The following is a 19,105-nucleotide window of genomic DNA, read 5'->3' on the forward strand; positions in this document are numbered from 1 at the left end:
AACCCAGACCTCCTCCTCCCCAGCGATGCTCTCCAGCTCCTCCTGGGGGATCCCGAGGTGTTCCCAGACCAGAGAGGATCCATCGGCCATTGGATCCTGCAGGGATGAGCCGGTCGTGCTGGTCCACCCTGCTCTCCGTCCTGGCATCTGATCAGGTCTCCGTCCTGATCAGATGCCTGAACCACCTCAGTTGCCTCCTTTTGATGAGGAGGAGCAGAAACTCTACTCTGAGCTCCACAGCTTATGTCTGAGGCTGAGCCCGGCCGCCCTACGCAGGAAGCTCATTTCAGCCGCTTGTAACCTCCTGACCACAGGTGAGGGTTGGAACGTAGGCGGACAAGTAAATCGGAGAGTTTTGCCTTTCGACTCGACTCTTTCTTCACCACGACCGGTCGAAGCAATGCCCTCGTCTTACTGCAGACGAGGCACCGATCCGTCCTACCATCACTCCGGAACAAGACTTGAGCTCCTCCATCTGAGGCAGAGAATCATTCCCGACCCGGAGGGAGACCCACGGCATCAGACTCAGAGGAGCCGACTGTCATCCTGAACCGCCCCAGCGCTCACTGAAGGGCTGAAGGCGCCAACAGAACCACGTCATCAGCAAAAGGCAGAGACCCTGAGGTTCCCCAACATTCTTCTCTCTTCATTAATGTCCAAGGGTGGAGCTGGGGCAGTTCAAGAACAAGTTTCCACCATTTATACCAACTCAAACCTCTTCTAAACGACTGAACGGGTTCACGTCAAGCGGTTATTAATGAGCCCCCCTCAGAAAGATTACCAGTAGCTTCAGTGAGCCGTCATCCCACCTGTATGCCGACGACGCTCACCTGTCCCGCTTCTCCTACAAGCCGAGTTTTACTTGTTTCCTCTGCTCCGGCACAGCTGATTTGAATCTGTGGTTGATTAACGGGCTTCTGCAGGACATGAAGAGGTGATTTAACCACTGAATCAGGTGTGTTGGAGCAGAGGAACGAGGAAAACATGGAGGACGGTGGCCCTCGAGGACCAGGATTGGACACTCTCAATTTGTAACTGTTGGAACACGATCTGCAGTTCGGAAAACAAAATAAAAACGTGCTAAAATCATTAAAAATGTCCTCACAGTGTTGGTAAATACTCCCTTTACAGTCCACAAAGTGGCAACCAGTTGAAAAAGCTGTAAAAAATCTTCGGGTTTGAGTTGTTTTGGATCAGTGATTCCCAACTCCAGTCGTCGAGGGCCACCATCCTGCAGGTTTTACTTGTTCCTCTGCTCCAACACACCTGATTTGAATCAATGTGTCATTAACAGGCTTCTGCAGAACATGAGGAGGTCATTTCAGCACTGAATCAGGTGTGTTGGAGAAGGGAAACAAGGAAAACATGCAGGATGGTGGCCCTCGAGGACCAGGATTGGAGACCACTGATCTACCTGCAGGGTGGTGTTCCTCAAGGACTGGAGCTGGGAATCGCAGTTTGAGATGGAAGCGAAATAATCATCAGAGCCGTGCTTTCACTCGTCGCTGCAAAGGAAAGTTCATTGTGTTGCATATTTTAAAACAGGAGATAAAATCTAAGTTAGTTTATTTGGCTCTTCCTTTCCCGCCCTTTTTTGTCATTTTTCCACGTGAAACTTTCCTTTCCCGGAGCCGCGTCGACAGGAGGAACTCCTTAAACAAAGGAACGTTTCACCTCAGCGGGACTTTCCCTGGGGGCTGAACGAGGAGCAGGCGAGTTCTCGTTAAGAAAAAAAAAACTAATCCTAATCCTCCCACGTGTTCCCGGGAGGGGGAGCAGCAGCACAAGCTTTGAGCTTCTCCTGTTAAAGCGGGACGCGGCTCTTATCGCGTTCAGCGAACCTTCCCGCCTTATCGAGGTAAGCCGAGACTTAAAAAGTGGCACCTGTGAAGCTCGATCTGACTTTGGACTTGTTTTGCTCTCAGGAGAATTTTGCTGTGAAGCAAAGAACAAAAGAAAGAAAAAAAAAAAGCCCCCAAAGTGAAACCAGATGTTCCAGATGTGAGTCGAGTCCTTCCTGCACAAACCAGCCGGACGCACGGAAAGCTTTAACATGGCATTGGTTTATTGTCTGAAATACATTTGTTTCTGTAAAAAAGAAGAAAAGGAAGAGTCGTAGAAAAACAGCTCATGAATCCAAAACGCTGCTGATTAAACTGCTTTTAAAAAAACAAAAAGAAACACGTCGTCTTTGGCTTGTTTTACTGGTAATAAGACAGAAAGCACGAGTGGCAAACAAAAAAATACATGACTCTAATAAACTCTAAGCATAACGTTCTGTTTTATATATATACTAAACATTAACCTGGCCTTCTTTAAAACACTGTAAACCAGTCAGCTCAAAGTTCAGATTAGGGTTGTGAGTGTTTTTGAACCTCTGAGGGCAGAAACCTCAACTTCCACTTTCAAATGAAAAAGAAGAAACGAGAAAAAGAGATTCTAGAAACTCTGTGGAGGCGGGATTTGTATCCTGCGTCCTCGGACTGGCTCGTATTTGAGGACTGGGGAGGAGGGGTGGGTGCTGTCAGGGAGAGGAAAACAAAAAAACGAGGAGAGCGAGGTTCGGCACCGGGTTTTATTACGGCGGGAGCGTTAAGGCGGCGGAGCGACCCCCGGGGCGTTCTGGGGAAAACGCCGCCCCCGCGTGCATCAGACAGAAAACGCCACTTCCTTTTCTTCCTCTCGATGAAGCTGAGGTTTCCTGAAAGCATCAATGAGAAAAAACAACAAAAAACAAAAGGAGGTCGGCAGCCACGCGGAGGCTTTTTTTTGGGCGGTTTGCGGCCGCATTTCGGCGGAAATAGTACACGAGGACAAACGGCGACTTTCGCTTCGAGGCGCTCAGTGGTTCGGGGGGGACCTCACCGTGAGACGAGTCTTTCGAAGCACAAAAACCTACAAGACAACGACAGTACTGACCAGCCGACGCCGACCTCAGGCGTCTCCCGCCTGAACTCGACGAAGGAAGCGATTAACACGTCTTCTACGTTCACGATAATATTGCACTGACTACACGGGATATACGCGCTTCATAAACGAGGTTATATAAATCAGTAATGGTTATAAGGCGAACAGCGTGAGGTTGAAATGTTAACGCCAACTTAGCAGGAAGCACATTTAAAACAAAGTACACGGCCAGTATCTGGGACCGGACTTGGACAGATTTTTTTTTTCTTTTTTTTTTTCAAAAAACAGATTTCAGTCCAATTAAGAACTAATTCGCTCAAATCTGATCTACAAACGGATTCCAGAACAAAGTAGTGCTGAAGAGTGGACGTCAGAACAGACGGAGAACGGCCTCGTCCTCCTCGCCGCTTCCTTCCTGTTTCGTCTTCGGTTACGAAAAGACGGAGCTGCGCTGGTTGGCCTCGCCCACCTTCTCGAAGAACATGAAGTCCTGCGGGGGGGGGGAGGAACGGAGCAGAACGGTGACCACCGGGGGAGGGGGGGTAAGAAGGTAACACCTAAACCTGACAGGAAACAGGAGGTCGGGGACTCACGATGAGGAAGCAGGCGCCCATCAGCACGGCCTTCATCTTCACGTCCAGGTCCAGCGGGAACTGGATGCCGAAGTTGTCCGTGTCGGTGAAGACCTCCTTCAGGAGGCCGCTCCACTGCTTGCTGATGCGGCCGATCACCTGGTCGCCGTCTTTGCCCTTCAGCTGCGCAAAGAGACAGGCGGACAGAGTCGACTCGTTTTTATCTAGTCGAGAAAAACGAAACAAAAACAAGCAGACACGCGAGAGTTCGCCGTCGCCGAGGGACTTGAAAAGAAAACGATTTTTAGCTGCCGAGATGAGCGTTGTTCCTCGACTGGAACTGAACGGAACATCCAAACGTGCGTCCTTTAGCGTTAAAGCACCGAGAGACGCTCAGACACGATGGCGTTCAGCTGATCGGACGAGTTCGAGTGTTTGAGATCGACTGAAACTGAGTTCAGTGAGAGTTTCTCACGAAGGACGAAGTCTTACTTTACAGCTTTGTCCAGAAAGATTTGGAGGGAGGATATATTTACCTCACTGTGGCGACAATTAGCTGTTCAAGGCGGCGCAGAGGGAGCAATTATAACCCCCCCCCACCAGGCGCAGAGGCTAAGCCAGAGGGTGGTTCATGGTGGCCACCAGAGGTTAACCTTCAGCCACCCCAAATCATTGGAGGAAACTCTGTTTTCTAGTTTTGATTTCGCTTAGAAATGAGAGTTTCCTCAAAGAAACGGGGTGTCGCTACGTTGCTTATTTTTCCAAGTTATCCAGCTCACGAGATAAAACGAACGAACAGACGGACGGTATTTCCAAGTCCCCTCTTTGTGTTGCGACGGGGGACAAAAAGAAGAAAGAAAACGCGAAGCTTGTTAAGTAAAATTAAACCTGTAGGCTGTTATCCTCATCACCTCGAGGCCACATGAACAAGACTTGAATCAAAGGTTTGATACTTTTAATTTGAGGCGGACTTCTGTCTCCTTCAGCATGCTTTTACGCTCAGTTGGGTCGAATTTTACACGAATGCAGACTTTAAAACACAGAGACGTGTTGCGACGATAACTCAGACTGGAGTTAAAAGTAGTAAAAGGACCAAACAACACGTAACGTGAATTCGGTGTTCCTGCTCGGCCGGACGGGACCGGGTGGACCCGAGAGACCGGCTCCGAGTCTCACCTCAAAGTTGACGTCCCCGCAGCAGTTGCAGGCGAAGCAGGGCCCCTCCAGCTTCATCAGCGTCTCCTTGTTCGCTCCCTGGATGGAGAACTTGGGCAGGAACGGGTGCCAGTCCTGTTTGACGTAGCCGACGGTGGTGCCCGGCGGGGCCTGGACCTCCATCTGTTGGTCACACGGTTCAATTAAACAAAAAAAAAAAAAAACACCCTGAGAATGAGAACGTCCACCACGACCCTGCCAGCTATAAATAAACCGCCACCCCCCGACAAGGTCGCGCAGTTAGTCATTCGGTGGGACAATGGGGCGCCTCAGTCGTCGTTCCTGAGGTAACGAGGCCCGCGTGGCCTCCCATCCTGAGCCGGGGAAACAGAACCTGGGAGTGTGCGTCGAGCTGGGCCACGGGCCAGCGGGAGGGCACGGCGAACGGACCGCCAACAATCTGATTAAACGGGAAGGGGAGGGGGGGGGAGGACAAACAGAGGTCCCAGTGAAGAGACGACAGAGGGAAGGAATGGGGTGGGGGGAGGGGGGACGAACAAAAAGGGCCTTTCAGGCTCTTATCAGACCGCTGCACTGGGACGCCGAAGCAGAGGCAGCGAATCATTCCACTCGGCGTTCTGCTGGGAAAGGTTACGAGCGGTTAGCGGATCCGGGGTTTAGACCAGACCAGAGGGGGGACCGCCCTGCCGTCTAAAAAAAAAAACGGCTCTAGTCCTCAAAGCTTCACGACCGTTTAGAAACCCTTACGTCACCATCCGCTGTTACTCCGGCAGGAATCTGATCGGCAAGTGTCCCGCGACCCATGTCTCGTCTTTAAGGGTTTAAATGGCTCATCTGCGGCAGGTAAGATACTGCCTACAACATCCACAGAGAAACGTATTTACACTTTAACCCCCATCAGGTGAATCTGTTATTTTAATGAACTCGTCGTTTTTGTTTTTTCAGCTCTAGAAACGCCACGGGATGGGGAGAAAAAACAGGAACTTGACATCTCGCACGAGCGACACATCAACGCTCGCGGCGGCTGCAGATTAGCATCTCGTCGTCAACTAATTCCTCTAAAACGCCGACAAAAAAAAGCGTCAAAAGCAGTTTCTCGTCACGCCTACGTTTCACTTCCTGCCCGTAGCTCGCAGCTCGAAGCTTCAATTTTTCAAAAATCAAGACATTTTCATTTCGTTTTTAAGACACCATCACAGTAAAAGTGCTGGGAACCAGTTCCAGGTGCCCCGTCAGAATAAAACTGATCTTTTATCGTCCCTCAGGGAGGAAATTCACCTCGTTGTGGCAGCGGTGATTTACACAAAACGTCTCCTTTAGTCTCCTTTTAATCCAGGAAAACTAAAACTAAACGTTTTTTTTTACTAACTTGTTTTATTAAAATCCGTGGCAGCTTTTATTTTGAAAACCACATTATATTTACGTACTTATTGTCTTACTTGCAGCTACTTTTACTCTCCTTGTAGGGTTGTAATGTCTTTAGTTCAGATCTTTTTGAAGCGGGGGGGAAAGGTTATGAACAGTAAACGTCTTACCTGCTGCAGACAGCTCTTTGAACGACCTCAGTTTGGAGAAACGGATCAGTTCTGACCCGACTGACGAGCTAACGGCTAGTCTGAGACCAAAGTGGACTTCAGCCGCATTAAAACAAGTCCTAACAAACGCTCTTTCCTCCACTTCTCAGAGCCGTCGGCTTCGTATTGCGCCTTGACTCGGGGAGGGGCCACGAGCTGAACAGGAAGTGCTACAGCTAGCTGCTGCTGCTGCTAGCGTTTGCAAGTAATCGCAAAACTCTAAGTAAACAACCGTGTATCGCCACGCTGACGGCGGCGTAAAGGTTTATAAAACGGCGCTAATTTTTGATGCTGTTTTACGACGACAGAAATCCACTTTGGTTTCAGCTGCGTTTGGACCAGCTGTTAGCTTGCCGAGGTGCAGTCTTGGGAAAACGGAAGCCATGTTGCCTCCTCCTCTTCCTCTCGTCATGGCGTGCGAGCAGCTGACACGCGATCGCGGCGGCTTGCTGATGTGGCTGAGGTCATCCCCACTTTGAAACTTCTGAGCCGTTTTAGGACAGCAGCTACCTGCTTCGGTCTTGGGCCCCGCCCGGACTAGCCGTTAGCTCATCACTGTGGTCAGAGTTAAACTCACTGGCTCCACGCCGAGCTCGTTCCCGGAGCGATTATCTGCGGCGGATAAGATATTAATTGCTCGTGACTTTTCACCACGCGGCAGTAAAACCTAACTCAAACAACCTTTACCCAGTGGAAAAAAAAAAAAAAAAACTGTTGATTTACGGTTCGGGGAAGTTAAATAATAACTCAAACGCCCGAGTAAATATTAATTGCTTCGGGTCGTTGATACCTGGAGCCCTTGAGCTGATAAATTAGAGCAATATCGGACCGGGTGCGGCGAAACGCCGAGTCATTTAAAACCCCGTCAGGTGGAAGGCGGAGACACGGACCTCTTGGAGGCAGCAGGGACACCAGCAGGAGACGCAGCGGAAGGGCCGGATGAGACGGATGACCTCCCGGTCGGCGTTGTCCTTGATCTTCATGTCGAAGCTGCGCAGCGAGCCGCAGCAGTTCCTGGTGCAGCAGTCGTTCTTCTCCTTGGCCTTGTAGATCTTCTGGCCCAGGCTGTTCTTGATCTCGTACTGGTTGTTGGTCTCGAAACCAATGAACGCTGAGGCGGGGGAGACAAAAAGCGAGGCAGAGGAAACGTGACGTTAAGGATCCCTATGCAGACCCCCCAGTCGCCTCAACGTGCCGCGCCGGGGCCGGGTGGTTTACCTTCCAGGAGCTCCACTTTCTGGTGGATCAGGATCTGGTCGATCTGGGAAGCGGAAAGAAATCTTTACTTATTTACACAAAACCTGACGTGCGAGAGCCTTTTTCTTGTTCATACAAAAACAAACAAACAAAAAAATAGAACACGAAGCATATCTGTTTGCAATGCAAATCAGAATACACCCATGTTTCCATAAAGCACCTGTTTTACCTGCACAGGCTCCATCGCCGTCTCGACCACTTCAGCTCCAACAAAGAGCCACGAAACAAACTCGGATTTACTCGGATGTCTTCTGCATTTACACCAACAAATCCTTCATCTCGAACGTGAAGATGGATGTAAAAATCACAGAAAGACTTCCCGACTTGAGCAAATATTCACTAAAGTGGATTCCTTTTTTTTTTAGACATTCTGGAAAAAAAATGGGTAAAAGGTAAATAAAAGCAGAACGCAATGATTTGCAAATCCCACAAACCCATATTTTAGTCGCAATGGAGCACAGCAAACACACAAAATGCAGGAAAAAAAAAGAAACTGTTCCAAAGTCTGCCTCTCTGATGGTATGGGGGTGCATTAGTGCCTCCGTCATCATCTAGAAAGGCTCCATCAACATATAAACAGGTTTTAGATCGACGTCTGCTCCTGTTCAGTGAAGAGGAGCCCGGGCTGTTGAGCAGCCAGAGTCCTCCATCAGACAAGAACGGGACGACAATCGCTCCACAACCTCCCACTGGTCTCCTCAGGCACGTCGCAGATCGTTGTTTCGGGAAGAGGAGGTGATTCCCAGTGGGAAAGATGGAGCAACTCTGAGGTAATTGCTGCCATAAAATTCAATTTTTAAAAAAATGTTTTTATACAAAGTAATGGTGAAATTGTCAGCTTCAGCATTTGGTGTGTTCCCTGCGCCCCACGCTGAATAAAACGTGGGTTTTGCAAATCCCTGCGTTCGGCTTTCATTCACGTCTCGCAGGTTGTTTTTGAAGCTGGGGCTGTGTGTGTGTGTGTGCGAGCCAATCAAAGGTCCCGCTCTTGTCGGACCCACCTGCGTGAGGTATTCAAGTCCCGGTGGGACCCCAACGGCAGCCGCGGAGGGAGCCGGCGAGATCCCCATCGGCGGGCTGCCGTACTCCGGCCCCTGGCCTGGACCAGGTCCCATGGGGCCCGGTCCCATCGGGCCCGGCTGATACATGACAGGCGGGCCCTGACTGTAGGCCATGTTGAAGCCTGGAGGAGGGGCCTGATTGGGGTCTCCGTAGCCCCCCGCTGGGTAAGGGGGTGCAGAATGACCGCCTGGGTAACCTGGAGTAAAATCCAAACATCTGCTCACCAAACGGACAAACTCCAAATCCTTAAAATCAAACAGGAAGTGCAGCCCGACGGGTTCTGTCCTTTAAAAACTGAACAAACAAGCGAAAAGACATTAAATGAAACCAGCTTTCCTTGGACAACAAAAGGCCTCATGTGACCTGGTAGCGCTCAGAGTGTGAGTTGGGGATGAGGCTCAGCCACTACCACTGCAGATCTTAGCTCCGTATCTGTAAAACTGGACGCCTTCCACCGGAATATCCCCCGACAGTCCAACACAAAATGCATGTAGGACTACATGGCTTCCTGTTTCGAATCGAACGAAACTTGTGCCGCTGACGGCGTGAAGGGCCCTGACGACCGCCGTCTCTCCCGCAGAGAACAAAGAACCTGTATTTACTATCTGAACCACAGAGCAGGAAGCAAACATCACGTCTGATGTGTTCGCCTTCATGGATAAAATGCGGGTTCGTGAGGTTTGCCGATCGTTGCGTTCTGGTTTCGTTTATGTTCCACGCGACTTTTTCAGAACTGGGGTTAAATAAAGAGGGAAAAAAAATACAAGAGTTGATGGAAAAAAAACTCATTCAATGAAGCCATAAAAGCTCCAAAAACAAAGTTTTCCAGTTTCTCATCTACAGCATTAAAGGTTTATCCGTGAAACTGACTGCGTTCGAGCTGTTTGCGTGTTTGCTGAGGTGGCGGCCATCTTGAATCGTGTCGACTCCACTTTACTTCCCGAGGGTTTCATTAAAGCCATGAAAGCCGTGGAAATATGTTCTCTTTTTTCTGTTTTTAATTAGAGTTTTTATGAGGCCGTCTGAAGCGAAACTCACCGATGTAAACAAACGGCTCATGATTGTTGGCAACAAAACAAAACCCCCGACTCGGACGATTTTGCTCCTTTATCACAAACCGCTGCAGACTTGTGGTAGAGACCGAGGCGTATTTAGTGGTTATTTCTATCATAGATTATTTTAAAAAATCAAATCCAAAACAGAGAAATCAGCTGTTGTGGCTTTAAAGAAAAATCGCCTCATACGGCAAAGTTTAAATGATGAGTTTGTGTCGCGAAGCACCCTCGGCTACTACCACCGCGCCAAGTCTGAGCTGAGGGGTCCACGGGAACATTAGAACCGGACGGGACCGGCGGTTAGATTCCCGGGCTGAAAAGGTTCCCGTATCTTATCTGGGAAACGTTCCCGACTCGACTCTCCTCGGACGTTTTTTTTTTTATCTCCGGTCAACATGTCAGGCTGGAAATGAGTTTCCCTTCTTATCGGCGCTGAACACGTCTCAGGCAGGGAAACCTCACCCGCTTTCATTTTCCAGAACAAACTCCCACCCCTACTTCATTTCATCAGAAAAGAGTTTTTATACTTTCAGCTTCTTTTAGTCGCTCCGGATACTTGTGTCAAACATCTACAACCGGATGTAAAGAGCGTAACTCCTACATCGGGTCCAGGTCTCTTTAAACAGCCCGCCACCATGATAGCATATCCGTCTGTCTGTTAGCAAAATATCTCGTGACCCGCTGGACAGGCTTTAAAGAAACCCTTGGCGAGTGATCACCAGATGCACCTCTACAACTGATTAACTTTCGGAGTCGACACGATTCAAGATGGCCGCCACAGCTAAGCAACCTTAGGCAACACGAGGATGGCTGTAACTCGGTCAGATTTACAGATATTGAGCTGAAACTTGGTGTGGTAGTAGCTGAGAGTTAGTCTCAACATATACTCTGAGCGCTGACAGATCGCATGAGACCACAGTTTTTTTTTTTTATTCCGAGCACAGATCCGGTTCTTGGACATTAAGGCAGTTAACCGCCAATTTATAAAGCCCAATTTTTTTTTTATTAGCTTTTGTCTCATTATTAAAATATTCGTGCACAGATTCTGAACATGTTTGCGATGTTCGGAAGGCGTGGGGCTGCTAACAGCCAGGCGGTCGTGTGATCGGGCCGCGGCGGCGCTCCTCCCGCGCACCGGGGGCCGAAAAAGGCACAAAATGAAACACGTTCGCCTTTTCATACTTGAAGCTGGGCTGATGACACACGCGTCACGCCCGTCTGGTTTGGGGAGAGAGATATGTGGAAACGTTTTGACGTGTTTCGTCATCCTCTGCGTGACTCGTGTTTTTTTTTTTTTTCAACCTTTCATTCACAAACGGAAACGCTGCGTACCGCAGACACCAGCGGAAACAGAAACGGTCAAAGGAAGGTTCAAGACTGGAAAACAAAACCCAAATATGGTCTTTTCCAGGTTTTACATTCACTAAATCGAACCTTAAGTGAACAAAAACACACAACAGATTCCACCACGTTATTGTTTACTAAACGAAGCCAAAATGGAGAAGCTGGTAAAACCTGCCTCCATCTTTGCTGCTTCCTCAGCTGCAGTCAGGAGCTGCTGATCAGACGTATCGATGAACTGATCGCCTCCATAACAGCAGCAGTTTGATCGCTTCGCTGCTCCGGAGTGGACAGGTGTGTGTGTTAACACGACGCCGAGGCGGAAAGACATCAGCAATGACCTCAGAGAGAAGCAGCTGTTGGGAGGGGTCAAAGGTCATTTCCGAACAGAGAGAAAGATTCTTCACGTTTCAAACAGCCGCCTGTCGGCCCGGGAGTGGAGGTCGCAGCAGATTCACCCCGAGGTCAGACTGTGCAACGACCAGAGAAACTCTACAGGCCTCAGTTAGCAGGTCAAAGGTCAAAGGACATGACAGGACAATCAGAAGAAGACGGAACATGTTTGTCTCGTCTGGAAGGACTGCAGGAGAAAACCTCGTCTCTCTGAAGACAACATGGCCGCCCGGCTGAGTTTCATCTGAATGAAACAGAAGACTTCTGGAACAACGTCCTCTGGACCAGAGTGGACATGTTTACCCATAATGCACAGCGGCACGGCTGGAGAAAACCAAACAGCAGCTGTCGGCACGGTGGTGGAGGGCTGATGGTTTGGGCTCCTCGCAGTCACCGAGTCGACCCTGAACTCCTCTGGAGACCAAAGGACTCTAGAGTCAAACGTGAGGACATCTGTCCAACAGCTGAAGTTTGGACCAAACTGGGTCCTAAAACAGGACAATGATCCACAAACAGCAGCTGCTCTACAACAGAATGACTCAACGAGAAGAGGATCCAGGTTCTGGAACGGTCCAGTTAAAGTCCAGAACCTGAAGAGAGCCGAGCAGAACCTCAAAGAACTGAAGCAGTGCTGTAAAGAAGGAGTGGGTCAAAGTTCTTCTACAGCCATGTGACTGATTGTTATCGCAGCTGAATCATGGGGTGGATTTAGTTCTTTCACACAGTTCTGATTAACAAGTAATGACTCGGTGGAATCTGTTGTGCGTTTTCATTCACTCGAGGTTAGATTTTGTTTTAGGTATCAGGACGTAAGAAAGTGACCCGGTCTTTAACAGGTTGCGTAATGATACGCAACCTGTTAAAGACCGGGTCACTTTCTTACGTCCTGATACCTAAAACAATAAAACTGAAAGAGGGCGGGACTTCCTTTTTTTTTAAATTTATTTATGTGAAAGGAATTTTGTGCAACAGTGACTCACGTCTGACCGAACCGGTTTTTCTTTTTTCCTGTTGACAATCACCCGGGACCTGTCGGTGAAAAGGTCACTACGAGTCAGCTGGAATCCAGCTCGTGTCAAATCTTAAAAAAAAAAAAAAAAAAAAATCTGAATCTTGGGTGTGTGGCTGCTCCACCTACTTTCCAGGAAACTGAAAAAAAAAAAACAAGATTTCACTTCTGAACCCTCCAGCAGGGAGGAGTTCACCGGAGCAGAGCGAGACGAGTCAGCGCGCAAGAATCCCAGGAATAGGTTTCAAATTTCACCATCATCGGGAACGGGGCGCTCGCTCCACGGAAACTCTGACGCGCGGGTCGCAATCACGACCCGACGGCCGCGAAACCTAACGAGTTCAAAAGGTCAAATGGCATCAAAGTCCGTTTCTGTGTCAGCCGGGTTCCCCCAGCGAGGTCCCCCCGGAGCAATCCTGGAAGACGGCGGCAGGAATGTTCGGAAAATTTTGTGTTGTTTGGGAAACACTCACCCGGAGCAGACATGGTGATGGCGACTGGAACTGGACTGGAGGAGAGAGAGGAGAAAAAAAAGAAAAACAAAGCAGGTCACGCTTCCTGAATCACCCCCGAGTTTTCTCTGGGAAACTGAAAGGAGAGGAGACAGAAAGGGGAGACATGAGGGAGGGAGGAGAAGCGCCGAACGGCTCGGTTCAAGACGTCCCGAAGCAGCTGAAACAGAGTTTTTAAAAAAGGCTAAAACCGAGCAGAACACAGGAGGGCAGCAGCTAAAATAAAACAAACAACAGCCAAACAGACACTAAATTTAACCAAACCTATGCTGAAGCTAAACTAATCTAAAAATGTAAACAGTGGCTAAAATTAGCAAACAGGTGCTAAAAGCTAAACAGTACCTAAATTTAGCTAAACTGATTCTATAGCTAAGATTAGCAAAACAACAGCTGAAGTTACAAAAAAAAAAAAATTCTGACTAAAACGGATCCTACAACTAAAATTAGCAAAACAATAGCTAAAAACTAGCTAAACCGATGCTGAAACTACAATCAGCAAACTAAAAATAAAACTAAAAACAGTGGCTAAAGTAGGAAAACAGATGCTAAAATTAGCAAAACAGTAGCTAAGGCTTGCAAAACGGTAGTTAAATTTAGCAAAACTGACTTTAAAGCTAAAATGAGCAAAACCAGATGCTGACGTTAACAGCAGACAAAATGAAAGCGGTGACTAGAACGAGTAAAACGGATCCTAAAACTAAAATCAGCAAAACAGTAGCTGAAAACTAGCTAAACAGACGCTGAAAATAATCTAACAAAACTGATGCTAAAGCTAAAATTAGAAAACCAGCAGGTACGATTAAAACAGATGCTAATAAAGACAAAACTGTAGCTAAAAGTAACAGAAGCATAAAACTAGCTAAACTTAGCAAAATTTAGCTAAACCAATGCTAAAGCTAAAATTAGCAAAACAGTTGCTAACACTAAGATTAACAAAGTTGTACAAAGATTTAGCTACAGTGATGCTAAAGTTAAAATTAGTAAAGCAGATGCCAATATTTCCAAAACTGTAGTTAAAAATAAAACAGACGCTAAAGACAAAATCAGCTAAAGGTAGCTAAATGAATGCCTTAACTAAAACGGAGCAAAACTGTATCTAAACCGATGCTCAAGCTAAAATTTGAAAAATAGATGCTTTAATTGGGGAAAAAACAGTGGCTAAAAGTCATAAAACATATCCTCAAGCTAAAATGAGCAAAACAGCAGCTAAAATTTGCAGAACTGCAGCTAAAACTAACAAAACAGATGCTAAAGTTAAAATCGGCTAAAGCGTATCTACAGTATCTACAGCAAGAATATAGCTAAAAGGTAACTAAACTAAAAGGAGCGAAAGAGCTTTTAAAAATGAGGGAAGCTGCGTTTAAAAGCTAAAAAGGTGCTGAATGGTAGCCGAGAGCTAAGATTAGCAGAAGAAGACGAACATATCAGGAGGCAAAGTTTTTGTATTTCTAGGGGTAATTTTATTTTATATAAAAGTTGAACTTTTCTGAAAAGCATCAAAGCCACAAAAAACCATTAAAAAAATATTTAAAAGTCAGAGCACACAGGAAGAGATGGATCTGAACATGACTCCAAAATACTTCCTAAAAACAGGAAACCAGGAGCAGTCCTGGATTCCTGGAACCCGAAAAACTCCGAAGATCTCCGAAGAGCCCCGAGGAGCCCCGAGGATCATCTCCTCAGATGTTTATGAGTCCACCTTCACTTCCGTTTTTGTCCCACATTAGGATAAGCAGTCCCTGCTGAGGCGTGTTTTAGCAGACACGAGGTCACGTAGCTAAGAATAAAAGAGCTAAAGTTCCAAGTTCAGCTAAAATCGACCGATTTTTAAAAAAAAAAAAAAGAAAAAAAAACTTGTTGCTGTGAAATCTGCCCCGTTACTGACCGGAAGTTGAAAAAAAAGGTCAAATTAAACCACCTACCTCCGGCTGCTGCTCGGACGGAAAGACAGAAAAACTGTTTTTTTTTTTGTTTTTTTTTCGAAGCGCCTCTCCTTCCTTTTCCCAACCTGCTTCTGGTCGCTATGCTCCTCACTCCTCACTCCTCCTTCAGCGTTTCTACGGTTTCTCCTCCTCACAGGGCGCGTCCTTCGCGGAGGGCGGGAACAGATTTGAGGAGCGACAAGCCGCCCCTCTTTTTTTAGCCGATTTTTAAAGCGCTTTAGCTGCGGAACACTGCTTTCAGAGGGAGGCCGGAGGTCCCTGTTAGTTAATTAAAGCCGTCAGGGGAGATTTCGATCGAAAAAAAGCGGAAAAAACAAACAGCCTTTGCGTTACTCGTCGTGCGTACACACACTCGGTGTTACGGTAACGTTCGCTTTTCAAAATAAAAGCCGACCTTCTCTGGGGATTTCATATCTGACATTAATATTGATAGAAAATTAGATCTTATTTATAAAAAAGCCTTTGTTGACCAAAGTGATAGATATAAAATCAAAAATTATTACTAAAGCAGTTAAGATGAACTCAAAAACAAGAAAATATCACAAAAAATAATAAAAATAAAAATAGACTTTCACAATAAAGTCAAACTGTTTGGTTCAATCAAGACTAAAAGCCCAGTGAAAACTAAATTATATTAAAGTATAATTATTATAATACCTACATATAGGTATGTTACTACAGACTGGTAATGAAAAACGTCAAAGTGATCAGATTTTTATTTTAAAATAAATCCCTTTAACTTTATATTATCTCACCTCTAAAGTCTGAGAAAAAATGCTTTCGCTGATTAAGTTAGGAGGATATCACTTAAATTACTTTAAAATGTAAACCTAATCTGATGTTTTATTTAAAAGCCCCTTTTTTAAAGTCTTACATTTAATTAAAACCAATAAACTAAATCAGAGTAGCTGATGGTGACCCACAGGGCAGGTTTTACTTAATTTGAAGTAAAACGCATCTATTTTTTAAGGAATAGATGTAGTTTTTATGTAGAATTTTATTTTTCTTTAAACGCACCAGATTAGATATTTTATAGCTGACTGAAATGTCCTTATTTAAACACCGGTCTGTATTTTACTTTGAAAGCAGCGCTTTACCGTTATACCGGAAAAAAGCCGCACCGAAACATGTAAAAGGCGGGTTGGAGCGGCTGTCAGTGTCTGCAGCAACCACAAGAGGGCGCCATTTCTCCTGAAAACAGCAAGTTTCCTCGGCGAACAAGTAAACAAAATAAAACATTTAAATGCAGGTAGTTTAGCTCCTTTTTCTCTGTAAATCACATGGAGATCTTCTGACTGTAAGCAAGGAAAATCATTTAAAAAACAACCTACAGGTTCTTCTTCGATGGTTGTGGTTCAAAACAAACAAACAAAAATAAAACCATTTAAAGAACATCACATTTCGGACCCCCCCAGACAACAAATTTAAAAATGTCCGCATGTTGTAAAATTTCCGAAAACGACGAGACAATAACGATCAGAACTAGGTTTAACAAAATTCTGTACTATTTTAGAAAACATCAACACGAACAAAACAAACAAAAACAAAGCTGAACACTTAGAAGAGAAAGAAAACAAAGGTTTTGTTCCAACATTTTTAAACCCAAAGTTCTTTACATTAAAACTGGAGGCCAAATTAACGCCATCCACAAGTGAAGTGAAAGACTGCAAAGTTTATTTCCAAGATGCTCAAATCCAAAAACCACAACCACTGTCTTATCTGAGTTTAAAAGTAGAAAATTAAGAGTCATCCAGGTTTTTATGTCTTTAAAACATGCTTTTAATCCAATTAACTGACTTGATTTGTCAGATTTCATGGATAAATATACCTAAGTGTCATCAGCATAGCAATGAAAATGTCTCTAATAACTGGAAGTGAAGTAAAGAGCACTGGACCGAACGCTGGACCCTGCGGAACTCCATAACTAACTCCGGTGAAAGAAGCAGCTGCTTTATTAACGTGAACAAACTGGAATCTACCGGGTAAATGGGATTTAAACCATTTTAGATCCGTTCCTGTGATCCCAGCATCATCTTCGAGCCTCCGTCAGAAAAGATTCTGATCACATCCACGACACCAAGACGCGGCGCAACTCGCTTCCGAGGAGACTCGTGTCTGCAGACGACTCTGCATTCGACGCTATTTTTGGCAGAGCCCGATACTTATAGGACACTGGACTGGGGCGGAGTGTGAGCAGAGTTAATAAGGGCACACACACACTCACATACACACACCCACACACACGTACACTTGTCTGTTGATCTAAAACAATCAACAGACAAGACTTGTCAAAAAAAAAGAACAAGTTTACACACAAACACAGAACGATGGGGGGGGGGTTTCCGGCGTGTTTCTCCACTAATAACTGAAAGATTCTATTAATGATTCATTAAAATTAATGAATTTATTTTCAGTTTATTTTTTAATTCGATCAACATAAAGACGGGATGATAACCAAATGGACCAAACGGACAAAAACAAACCCTGGTGAAACTAAAAGAAAATAAGTTTTGGAGTTACAGAGAACCACTGGCGCTGACTGAAACTCTTTTTTTTTTTTTTGTTGCTTTCCTTTAACTTTTTTTTATGTCATTCGACAAACCAGCTTTAAATTTCTTTTTTCCTAATTTAAGACGTACATTTTGTGGTCTAGGCTTCCTGCTGGTCACGTTACAATAGGAGCTGAAAGCTGCAGTCCGGAGAGGGCAGATTACACAACAGGAGTGGGCCAGAAGTACCTGTGGACAGGTGCAGAAGTCTCACAGAGAGAAGGCAAAAGGAGGCCCAGTCAAACATCATTAATTGTTTTTTTTCTCAAAGCAGTGATTTTTAGTGGTTTATTAATTTTTGTTACTTCTGCCAGTTTCGAGTTACTTCAGTCACCACTGTGGGGGTTTCTCTTTTTCAACAAAAAGAGTACAAACAAACTGATCCACGTCTGATCACAAGACGATACACACATTACTGCATTCAGACTGCTCCGAGTTACAGTTCCAGTTACAGTTACTGAGCTGACTACCAAGCGACCCGCCGATCCCTCACGTCTGCATCGTAGTAAGGCAGGGCAGCACATGTCCCACACCCAGCCGGCTCCTAATGAGGCCTGTCCCTGATAATGGAGCTAATCAGTGCAGCCGATCACCCACCTCGGCCCTCCGGCCCCTGTGTGTTCGGTGAGCCGCCACTTTCCGAAAATAGACATAATTGGGCCGCGGCGGGCAGAGGAGGAAGAGCGAAAACGTGTCCGAGGGAGCGTAGGCGCCGCTCCTGCCCCTCCCCGCCGTCCATCCTGGCCGCTCCGTCTCCGGCTCCCCTCTGTTTTGTTTTCTGGAGACGGGAGGAAGAAGAAAAGGAGGAAAAGGAGGAAGAGGAGGAGGTGGTGGAGTGGTTGTGTGTGGTCCTTCAGATTACCACGGCCTGATACCACCTCTGCTCTCTGCCCAGTCTGCTCGTTCCAAAACAAAATTCAATTAAGAACAAGTACTTAATAAAAGATGGATTGGTAAATTCCAAGTTCTGTAATCTGTTGTTGTTGTTCGCAGGTATCTCAAAAATACGAGCTGCTTATAGTGTTAGCCGCCTGGTTTGATTGCAACCCCAGCTCCGAAAGAGTCAGGATGTTGTGTCAAACGTGAAACAAACCCAGAATGCAGAATGCTTATCGCTAAACCTGCGTTTTATAGTAAACATATCAAATCTTTACACTAAAAAACAGGACCAGTTTTTTGTGAAGCACCTCTTCTTTTAACAACAGTCTGTAAAGGTGTAGAAACTGAAAAGATTAGTTACTGGAGGTTGTGGAGGGAAATGTCCCATTCTGTTGTAGGGGTTTAACAGTTTTAAGTCGTCTCTGCTGGCTGTTTTTGCTTGATAGGAGCAGATGTTGGTGTAAAACCTGTATCTATGTTTCTGCATTGACGGCACTGCTCCAGGTGTGTAAGCTGCCCATGCCATTGACACTAAAGCACCCCCATACCATCAGAGAGGCAGGTTTTTGAACTGTGCGCTGATAACAGGCTGAAAGATCCCGCTCCTCTTTAGAACAGAGGACATGGTTTCTAAAAGGAATGTCATAGTTCAGTTCAGCTGACCACAGAACAGTTTCCCTCCTTGCCTCAAACCATGACGTTAGTCCCAGAGAAGATGACGGTGTTTCTGGGTGGTGTTCACATCTGGCTTCATTGTTACATGATGGAGCTTTAAGCAGCATTTGTTAAAGGAATGGTGAACTGTGTTTACAGACAACCATATGTGGAGGTGTTTCTTGGGTTTAAAGTGAGTACTAAGTGGGGTCAAAGTGAGTA

General features: G+C 46.1%; 1 protein-coding gene across 3 annotated transcripts; it reads right to left on the reverse strand.

Annotated features, from left to right (window-relative positions):
- Nucleotides 1-2,043: 2,043 nt before the first annotated feature.
- Nucleotides 2,044-15,065, reverse strand: LOC108249961 (phospholipid scramblase 1-like). 3 transcript variants are annotated; one of them, XM_037976549.1, is made up of 8 exons: nt 14,781-15,065; nt 12,820-12,854; nt 8,488-8,744; nt 7,448-7,490; nt 7,120-7,340; nt 4,656-4,817; nt 3,501-3,662; nt 2,044-3,397 (listed from the first exon to the last, which is right to left on the reverse strand). In XM_037976549.1, exons 2-8 carry the CDS (start codon nt 12,830-12,832, stop codon nt 3,338-3,340), a joined length of 918 nt encoding a protein of 305 aa, XP_037832477.1. In that variant the 5' UTR covers nt 12,833-12,854; nt 14,781-15,065; the 3' UTR covers nt 2,044-3,337. The 3 variants fall into 3 exon arrangements, with proteins under 3 accessions (XP_037832477.1, XP_017295126.1, XP_037832478.1); XM_017439637.3 differs by having other exon boundaries at nt 12,820-12,934; nt 14,781-15,062; XM_037976550.1 differs by lacking the exons at nt 8,488-8,744; nt 12,820-12,854; nt 14,781-15,065 and adding an exon at nt 7,656-8,481.
- Between the last annotated feature and the right edge of the window lie 4,040 nt (nt 15,066-19,105).

Source organism: Kryptolebias marmoratus, linkage group LG7 (genome assembly GCF_001649575.2).
Source record: "Kryptolebias marmoratus isolate JLee-2015 linkage group LG7, ASM164957v2, whole genome shotgun sequence".
Classification (NCBI taxonomy): Eukaryota; Metazoa; Chordata; class Actinopteri; order Cyprinodontiformes; family Rivulidae; genus Kryptolebias; species Kryptolebias marmoratus.